Here is a 10,446-nt window from a genome sequence, read left to right as displayed (position 1 = left end):
GAAAGAGGCCCATAACTGGCTCTAAAGCAGTTTATAATCTATTTCTGATTTAAATTAAGATAGACATGGGTTTAAGTGACAGAATTTCTACCTTTCAGTTGGTCTCTTTAATATTAAATTAAAATTATATTAAATAATATTAAAATTGAAAAGTCATGCATTCAGTAGTTAGGAAATATCATAATTAAGGTTGCCTGTACAAATTTAATCTGTATGTAATCTGAAATCATGTGATTCCACACTTCTTTCCTTAGAACACTTCCCTCATTCACAGGACTGAAGAACAAGGCCATGGAAATGGTTCCCATACTGCAGAAACCGTAAGTTCGGAAGGAAATGGGGTGAAAGGTGGTAAAAAAAGAAAGGATGGCGTTGTGGAAAAGGCAGACAGATGCCACTGAATGAGCCTGCTTTTGCTTCATAATTCTTATACGGTGCTGAACAAATCATTTAAATCAAAATAGCCACATTTGAGAGCATTCTGCATGGGGCGGGAGGAGGGATTTGGATGCCTAAAATTAAGTATCTGGGAACAGGTTATGCAAAAACGCTAATCAGTAACAACTGTAACTGAAATCAATAGTCTTGAGCTGTGCTTTCAACTTATAACATGGTAAAAAATCTGTAAACACTAAAAAAAATTACTTTTAAGACATACCACCAGCAGCCAATATTTGCACCAATACATTCTAATTTTTTATGTAGATAATCATTGCCTCTTTTTTGTCGTTTGTGTATGTGTGTGTGTGTTTGTGTCTGGTTTTTGGCTTCTGTACTAAGATGAGAAAGATTTGAGATCATAAAATGCTAATTACTGGGTTATGTTAGGCTTTGATGCATGGCTGTCCAACTGCCAATATCTGTGTCTTAAGAGAATACTACTAGCAAATGCATATACACTTTTTAAGTTTGAACCCAGTTTTTCAACTTTGAACATAATCAATATTAAAATAGATATAAATTTATTAATGAGATGATAAGATGTGATTGCTTGCTGCAGTGGGAACTTGACTCACTTGAGCCAGGAAATCCTTTTAGTGTCTCATACATTTTCTTCCAATGCTTTGAATGGCCAAAGAGAAAACCAATCACTTTGTTTTGTTCAAGATGGGATTTGAGTGGTTAGCATTAAGTAAGGCCTGATACTCTCATGAGTTTAAGACACACAAAAAAAAGTCTGAATAAATGAGGCAGGCATCCTATGCAGAAAAAGTACTTAGCATTATTTACAAAACACTGTACCATAATGTGAATGTAAAAGGAGTTGAAATATTTTGAACATGCAGCTTTAATTTGACATTTCTTAGTTCACAGTTGCTTAGTCAGGCAGCATTATTTTTTTAAAAATAAACTGTGGTTGCTCTGTGAATTTTTTCCTTAGAGCTTTTGTTACTGTTTTGAGGCTATATAAAGCAAAAATTGAGATGAAACCTGCCTGACTTTTTTAAAATGAAAAATAAAACTCTTTTGTTGGTAAGGTAATAAAAGGTGTGACTGGCCTCCCATTGATTTAGGAGAGGTGAGCGAAGGGCAAATATGTCCTAGCCTTGCTGTCAAGGTACTTTTTCCCTCGCCAGTATTTCACAATGATCTTGTTGATTATATTAAGCTGATTTAAAGGACACCACTATTTTGAAGATGTGTCATATAGATGTTCTATCGATATCAATACAAAGTGTTATTAAGGATGAAGTACTGGCACAAAGTTCTCAGATAAATCAGGGGTAATCATAAAGCAAAGTTATTAAAATGTAATCCTTCAAGATCCATAGGTGTTTAAGACCCATAGGTCAATATTTCTGACATCCATTTTCCAAGATTACCGCAGGATTTCCATTTCATCTTAATTTCTTAGTCAGCACAGATATAATTGGATTAGTTGTGTCTGTCTGTTCACTGTTTTGCCCTCTTAAATTCTGTGGAAATGCCTGCAAATGCCCACAGCTTTGCACATCTCAGTATCAGCTGTGTAATTCAGTTGTCTTATTAAGGCTTTAGATGAGAGAGATGAAGGTTAAGTAGGATGTAAATGAGACCTAAAAATCTAGGGTAGTATTTTCAGTACAGTGTGAGTCACAGGGAAGCGTTTAGCAGTACCATCGGCTTTAAGGAAAACCGTGACACTCAGAGCACGGTTTTGCAGGTCCCCTCTGGGAGAACTGGCTCCCTGTGCCCCGCTGTGCTATTGCTGCCTCCGGGTGATTCAGGGGAAGACATCCTTTTAGGAGAAGTACCACTCAGCTAAGCCATTTTCAGGTGAAGGTTTTCTACAACTTTTCGTCGATGATATCTGTGTTTGTTCTAAGGGAAGTCTGCTATCAACTCTTCGTACATTTTTAAGTGACCAAGAATAATCTACACATATTTAAACATATCTCATTCTAGAGCTACTTTACACATGTTTCATCCATTTTCCTACATCTCTGTAATGGGTTTTTAGAGCTTCACTTCCCTTGCATCTTTTTTCAAAGTCTAAGAGCAGTACAGCAAATTCTGGTGTTATTTGACCTTCCATAGCAAGGATTCAGCCTTCTGAATGTGAGATTTCACAGGGTGAAAAAAACCTGAGACGTGACTTTTTACAATTCACACATACAATCTGTTCTATGGTGTAAATGAATCCCTGTTCAGCAAATATTGATAAGCAGCTTCCTCTTAGACATTACAAATCATGCAGCTGCCCTGAACTAGTTAACAGCGTTAAATGTCAAATAATGACCAAGAATCACTTCTAGCATAGTGTTTGGTGTCTATTATGAGAAAATCAGGGTAATGCCTCTGAAATTGCAGAAACTAAGGCAATTTATATCATCTCACAGCATTTAATCTTTAAGCAGTAAGAAATGTATGCCCTTACCTTTCTATAAAAAACACGTGATTTAGAGAGTAATTTCCTTTTCAGTTTTGAAATGATGATACATCTTGTATTGCTTAGAGTTTATAGTGGATTACTTGAATTACTTTTAGATAAAAAGAACTATTTTCTTTTTTATCTAAAAAAAGATAAAATGCAGCTGTAAACCTGTATAAAAATTTGCCCTCCATAAAACATTCCAGAAACCCTGGAATAAATCTTTGTAAAGTCTCAAAGGCAAGCCATAGTTTCTAATAGAACTCTATCTATTACTCTCCTAGGCAATCATAGTAACAACAAGCAATAAAGAATCTCTTTTAAAATGACATGTATTACAGTGCACCTATAAGAAGTTGACCTATTCTGCAAGATAAATAGAGCACTCACAGAATACTGCAAAAAAGAAGAATAGGAAACACATAATTTATGTCCTTTAAAAAGTATACCACTGGAAGTAATATACTTTAACAATGCTTGGAAATAAATTAGAAATTGTGCCTGGGACTATTAAATAACCAAGACTGGTGAGATGTTTAAACTGAGTATAGTCAAGCAAGTTAAAGGATGAGCCTAGAATATCCCCAAACATAGATTTATTTACTTGATTTAAAGAGAAACTAAATGCACAGGCTAAAATAGAAACTTGTGCAACATAAACAGCCATTTTAAAATTACTAATCCATCAGATTGTGTAATTTATTTATCATAATTTCAGAGAATATGGTCTTCCTAAATCTACATTTTTGTAATATCAGGTTGGATCACTACCATTGTCAGTGTGGCTTCATAGCACAGGCCATGCAATTCAATCTAGTGACTCCTATGTCAAAGCCACAGTTCTGTCTGAATTAAAGTGTATTTTTAGACATCCGAACTCCATTTAAGAATGTAATGTGATGCTTACTTTCCTCTTTCACTGATAATTTGTTCCAGTGCTTCATTATTCTTTTTGTCAAAAAATGTGCATCATATTCCTGTTTAAGGCCTACCTTATGCAAAGATTTGATTTTTTCATAAAATATACTAAATATGACTCAATCTTCCCAAAAACATGCTAAAGGTGTAAAAAAAAATCTTGCATGATAAGTGGTGAATTGTAAAAATGACTTAATTCAGTTTTGTCCTTTCATCCGTGGAGAAAGGTGTCCTATACTTAATGTAGCTTCACACTAGTGCCTAATGATGTTCATGCTTAAACATAGATGAGGCAGAACTTAATGCTAGACACTTCCCCCACCAGATGCCTGAAGAGCCTATGGTAATCAGTGTTCCTCATTTGTATACTTTGCTGAAAAGAACAAGTCTCTGCAAAACACGGGCTGGAGAGGAAGAGGGATAAAATTCCAAATTTCCTTTGCTGCTTTTCCTGACTTCTTTAATCCTAGCCAAAGGTCAGGCAGAGCACCAACAGAGAAGGGGAAGAAGTCCGAGTTCTTGCCAAGGTTACCTTAATACCACATCTCTCTCCTCATTTGTAGGCTGCCATTTCTAATCATTACTTCAATAGGCAACAGGAACCCTCCTCGTTTTTAAAGGAATGACTCTGTGTCTAACTTGAGGGCACGGTTTACTGTAGCACTGTATACTAGGTGTTGTAATACTATTACATTAATACCTAGAGCTCTCTGTGCATTTAGTCTAAATAACCTTCCAAAGAGGAATACAATATTGGGGTAGAAATTTTTTCATCCTAGTAACATGCATAGAATATGTAATGTTTTCATCATCCCATCCATCCATTCATCCACCAGTATCCCTCAGACCAGTTAGCAAAGCTAAGCTAAGTATGCAGCTAATTGTTACATTATCAGCTCCAACTGATTACTTTTGAATGACATTTTCAAAGACTAACTTTTCTTTTCAACAGAATTAATACAACTTTTCAGCTCTTGATATTTTCTAATCCACATCTATAGCAACATACTAGATAGCCACTTTCAGACACCTGGGACAGCTTTCTGTCATCATTTTTCAAGTAAAACTGATTTCTGTACAGTGCAGTATAGTAACCTATACATACAGAGGTGATGAAGCATGAGATGCTTCTTTTGTTGCAACGTTTCCCCTTTCAAGTTTATACAATGCTGGTTATCCTGTGGCCATATTTTTTTGCAAACAACATGAAATACAGTTAAAAGATTATAGCTCAGTTCACTTTTTTTATTTCAAAGTTGATGCAAAACTTCAGTGTAGGGATGTAGAAAATGGTTACAATATATCAAGTATCTGATTCTCTTTTGCTCTTCAACTCATTTTGAAATTAGTACCCTCTACATATATATATATATGGGTATCTTACCATTCATATGTTCCTAACACAGTTAAAGAGGATCCTTGGAAAAGGAACAGGATAATATATGGAACTTTGCAATGTTTCCTGCAATTTTTTCAATTGTGTTTTGAAACTATTTCCTTTTAATCTACAAAGTGAATTCAGAAATAGCCTTCCCAAAGTCTTAAATGTCATTTAGTGCCACCATGGGAAAAAATCGTTATATTATTCAGCATAAAGTGCAGTATAACTCATTAGCTGAAAAAACACTAGCTGAGAAAACACTTTCATGGGTGTCTGAAAGGCAAAATGCAGATGTGACAGCTACAATTTTTTTTCTGTCAGAAATTACAGGTATGTCATTTTGTATGTGTTTTGTATTAATCGCTCGTCTCAGAAACTAAATCAGATAATCAAATAACAAAATCCCTGAGGTTTTTCATATTCAGTTTTCTATGCTGAAGGGCACAAAAGCATTCAAGGTTTACCATATGTCACCCCCAATGTTATTTTCTCCATCAAAACAACTCTCCTTGCAAGGTAGTAGCATGAAGAGGATATTTTCAGCATTAAATCCACTAACGGGGTATAGAATAAGCATTTCACTGCTGACTCTGGCTATACAGAATAAAGGAGCACTCCACAGTGAGTTTAGGTGTCTACTACAACACAGAGGGGAAGTTACATATCTAATAAAGGGATTCACAGCAGCCATGATGTGGGGATGGGATGTCCTGAGCTAGCCAGGAGAAGGTATTGTGGAGATGGGTGGGCTTTATGTCTCAGCTCTGCTGGGCCCTTTGCTTGGATTGGATCTAGTCTCTGATGCTACACTTATCCCTCATAGGACTCATAAGAACCTTCTGTAAGAGTTCACTGTCTACTCCAGGTGAGTCTTTTTCAAAAAACTCAAGCTAATTAAAGAGAAAAAGCAACTGTTAACATGATCATACCAGGTAGCACAATGATTAGAACAGTCTCCTGAGGTATAAGGTACTCATGATAATCTCTGATTTAGCACTGAGATTTAAACGTGGGTCTCTTATTTCCTGTGTGAACATCACAGTAGATCAAACAGGACCTCCGTTAATCTCTCTTACAGAAGATATTCCCTTTGTATTAATGATTTAAAATATTTATTCTGCCAGAGACACATTTAATTATCTCTAACTGATGGTTGGTGTGTGCACATGAGAGAGGAGTCCCAGTTCTTGCTCAATGAATGTTTTGCTCTCTTTGGTGTGAGGTGCAGCCCACAAATCCATGTCCTGAGACTTCCTTCTAGATCAAGCTCCACATATGAGATAAGCAGAGGAACACCCAACTGATACATCCAGACAGATCAGAATCCAGTGACAGAAGTGTGGATGTCTGAGAAATTTTACTATTGAAACTTAGACATAACCTGGGTCATCTCTTATCTTACACAGTATACATATGTGCAAAATTTAAAAAGCAAATCTAGTACTTACCTGCCAAGGAGTTGTTATTTTCTGCCATTTCTGCTTCCAGAAAACATTTGAAGATGCATTCCACAAAAAAATATTAAGTGTAAAGATCCTATGAAACACTTTTTGCAGTAATAAAAGATTTTGGAACTTACCGGAACTGAAATTTCAGGATTATTTTTAAGTTTTCCAAGCACAGCAAAGCCATCAATGCTGATTTTCCCTTTTGGTTTTATGTTTAAGGATTCTATTTTAATACAGTCAATGAAAAGTGTGACACTGTTTGCTTCCACACTTATCATGAGCTTGTGCCATTGGGAGTCAAACAAGAAAGGCAAGTGCAAAAATGACGCAGTTTGGAGACTTCCATCCACTCCTTTATAAGAAAACTCAACACTTTTCATTTGACCATTAAGATTCACTCCAACTTGTTCTTTTCCTGAAGAATCCTGAATCTGCCAAATAGTCCAGTATTTCTGAAGCGTGGCCCCAGCCATCCGAAAAGTAGTTAGAAAGGAATATTCATCGGGCAATCCGTTGGAATATATGGCGCTGTGTAGGATCAAAATACAGTACAATTGTTGTGTATTTGTTCTGAAAAGCTCCACATATCACCACAGACTAATGAGAAACAGTTACTCAGTGGAACCATATTTCAACCATGCTTTTATCAGTGCTCTTCTGCATGCAGAGTCCCGAAACGGGATGTCCTTTTGAGTCATTAGTGTTGCTAATAGCAAAAAGAACTGGTTCAGAAATGTGGGTTCTTCCAACATTGTACAATATTTATGATAACCCTTTCTAAGTGTAATGGATGGAGCAACAACAGACTCCTGTATTTAGAAAGTATATCTTACAATTATGCTATTTCCTACTATTAGATTTACAAAATCAGTCAACATAGTGTGACTTTATAATTGACCAGGTAAATAGTCAGATCTGATTTGGTTTTGAAGACATAAGAATGTCTTTTGCAGATGCATTTCCTTGTTCAGCCTTACAATATCCATTTTGTTAATGTATTAGCTATCACTTCAGCAGAAATAATTCAACAAATCGTTCATTGACAAATATATGCTTAGTAAGAACCCACACTAAAAATGTATTATGTCCTGCGACATTCAACCACAAGACTACAAGTAGCAGGGAACAGATTTGCCACATATAAAATGTTTCAGTCTTTTGCAACTCCTATAACATGTGAGATTTGGAAACACAAACAAGTAGTACTGGCTGTGTCACTGTGCAAAACAGTAATGTAATTTTTTATCTCAAATGTGTCAATGAATCCAGTAGAATATTTAAGAAATATGCCTTTTTATGTTCTATGGATCATAAAATTGTAGTGTCATAGTCTGGTTGACATCAATACATTATTTGCCATTTATCCACATTTAAGAATAAGTTGTATTTGAATAAATTTCTTAAGTATGGAGACATGCAGAGCTATTTTGTCACCAGCTTTCATGAGAATAACTTTTCAGGCAAGCAGGCATTTTGAACAAAGATTATGTTTGAGAGGCAGATCAATCCTATCTCAGCAGCAATTTAGCTAGCATTAGTGAACCTCAGGCTTTAGAATAAGGGGGGAAAAAAAACCAACAAAAAAATGGAATAAGTTAGTTCTTATTCTGTATGCTTGATGACTACTGATTTAGTAAGAGAGTACTTCCAGATAAAATCTCCACAGTTTGTAGTTTGGTGTTAAAGTGTCCAAAGCTGTAGTGCAATCATATTCCAGCAGGCGACGGCAGAGCCTCAGCAAGATTTCGGTAAGGACCAGGGCAAGCCTGGCAGCAGCAGCAGCAGCTTCAGCTTATTAATAAACTACCCAAACTGCTGGTGTTTCTCCTCTTTCCCCACAAGCCTTTACATACACCTGAAAGCTGGTGTAGGAGGAAGGGGATTGTTTAGCTGGAAGATTATCTCATTACATGAAGTGTGGAGATATACAAAGGTGGGTGAGGGGGTTCCTTGCCATTATCTTTAAACTGCCTGCGGTTTGCTATGACTTGTGTCTCTGTTGACTGCAGATGCAGTAGTCTGTCCCAGCTGGCTTTGTCTGATAGGATTCTATCTAACTTGTGTTCTCTTATTGTTTTGTTTCAGTTTGTATCTTGCCATCTTAAATGCAAACATCAATGGATGGACATTGTGCCTTTCCTCCTGTTCTGAGCTCTTTCCCACGTATGCTACTGTCCCCTATCCTTTTGTTAGGCTTCTAGCTTACATTATATGTTTATATATTCCTTCCAGGAACATACTCCCTCTCCCTATACAGACACACATTAGTCTCTTGCTATGCTCCTGATCCAGTTCGGCACATCTTTTATGGCTCTCTGTGTCCTTCTTCCTCCATAATATCTCTTAAACAGATATTTCAGTGTCCTCTGCTGCTAAAACCTTAGCTCATGTGAGTCATTTATCTCTTCATTTGCTGAATCCCACTGTTTGTTCTTGCACAAGAGCTGGTTTTACTACTACCCTATTGAAGGTGGTATTGTTAGGTAATTTTTTAACTAGCCTCCGTGTGACATTCCACTTTCTCTCTATCAAGTTCAGTGACTCTAGGGGATCTGAGTTCTGCAGCTAAAGGAGGCATTGCTAATCCCAAATCCTCTGAGCAGAGGTATTCATTCTTTCTCTGCACTGGTAAGTTTTGCTGTCATGGCAATACTGATTAAAATATAATACACATTCTCACCCCACCTCAGCTGACATAACTATACTGGGAAAAAAATCCCAAACAAAAAAACAAAAATAAAACCTAGTAAGTAAACATAGTTACACTTTGCGATTAGAAGATTGTTCATACCAGATTGGCAAAAGGATTCTTTGCACCATATTTAGCTATAGCATTAGTTCTTTACAAGCCATCATATGGTCCTCCTTCTTTTTCAGAAATTAAAATAGAAAAGAAATATGTTAACTTTTTGAAGTGATATACAACGAACAGAAGTTGTGTAAGAGCTTTTGACTGTTCTGACACTATAAGAAATGTATATAGAACAGTAAAAATAAAAAGTCAGTGCACAAACATGGATAAATATTTACATTTTAAAAAACTTTTAATAACCAATCAGAAGAACTGCTGCCTTTAGACTAAAAACTCAGTATCAGTAATGTGACTCAACATGATGAAGCACAGCATGACCCATCGCCAGAAAGGTACTCTGCAGGGGACTGTTACTGTGTAAGATTTATACCTATAAATCCACAAGTAAAGCAGACACAGATTCTCATCTAGTTACTCCAACAGTAATGAAATGCAATTCCATTGGCATTAGCAGTATCAGCGTATTTCAGTACACAGTTTTTCCCAAAGCCTGTGATCTTTACATAGGCAAAAACCCTACTGAAGACACCAGCTTAAAATGCTAAAAATTTGGAAACTAGAGCAAATTTATCATGATATTTAAATAAACAATTGTAGAGAATTATTCCTCCATCTCACTGCAAAGTGAAGAGTGTTGGATTCTGTAATCTTCTTGAAGCTGATAACTATATAAGGTCTTAAATTATTTTTAACATACATGTTTCCAATTCCACTAATTTATGGAAGGAAATCAAGCAATTTTAATTTAGAATCAGGCAGATGAGCAAAGGAAGAATTAATATGCAAAATTATTTCAAGCACATAGGCCAAATTCAGTCCTGATCCATTTCCTACCCACTTAAAATTGGCAGGGATATAAGCCATCAGATAATTTTTTTATGCATTTTTGTATCTTAAGTGTGTAAGCTGGCAGTCTAGTCCTAATTCCCTTGTGTAATCAGACTATTATTAACTGCTTTGTGTGTGAAATGAGTGCAAGATCAGGTATTTTATCAGATTAAGTCCTTGCTTAATTTTTTAAATACAGTGGGGGGGG

General features: G+C 36.1%; 1 protein-coding gene across 1 annotated transcript in view; it reads right to left on the bottom strand.

Moving 5' to 3' along the window:
* Nucleotides 1-10,446, bottom strand: part of LOC104082871 (collagen alpha-1(IX) chain-like) — a gene marked incomplete at its 3' end in the record, with an annotated part of 14,186 nt that overhangs the window by 1,929 nt on the left and 1,811 nt on the right. Inside the window, exon 2 of the mRNA XM_009586135.1 lies at nucleotides 6,730-7,168. Coding sequence (XP_009584430.1) covers nucleotides 6,730-7,168 — 439 coding nt within the window. The remainder of the gene's footprint in view (nucleotides 1-6,729; nucleotides 7,169-10,446) is intronic.

The sequence above is a fragment of the Fulmarus glacialis genome, unplaced genomic scaffold, assembly GCF_000690835.1.
Source record: "Fulmarus glacialis isolate BGI_N327 unplaced genomic scaffold, ASM69083v1 scaffold31219, whole genome shotgun sequence".
NCBI lineage: Eukaryota > Metazoa > Chordata > Aves > Procellariiformes > Procellariidae > Fulmarus > Fulmarus glacialis.
The sequence above is the reverse complement of the archived record's forward strand: the minus strand, read 5'-3'. Positions and strand labels throughout refer to the sequence as shown.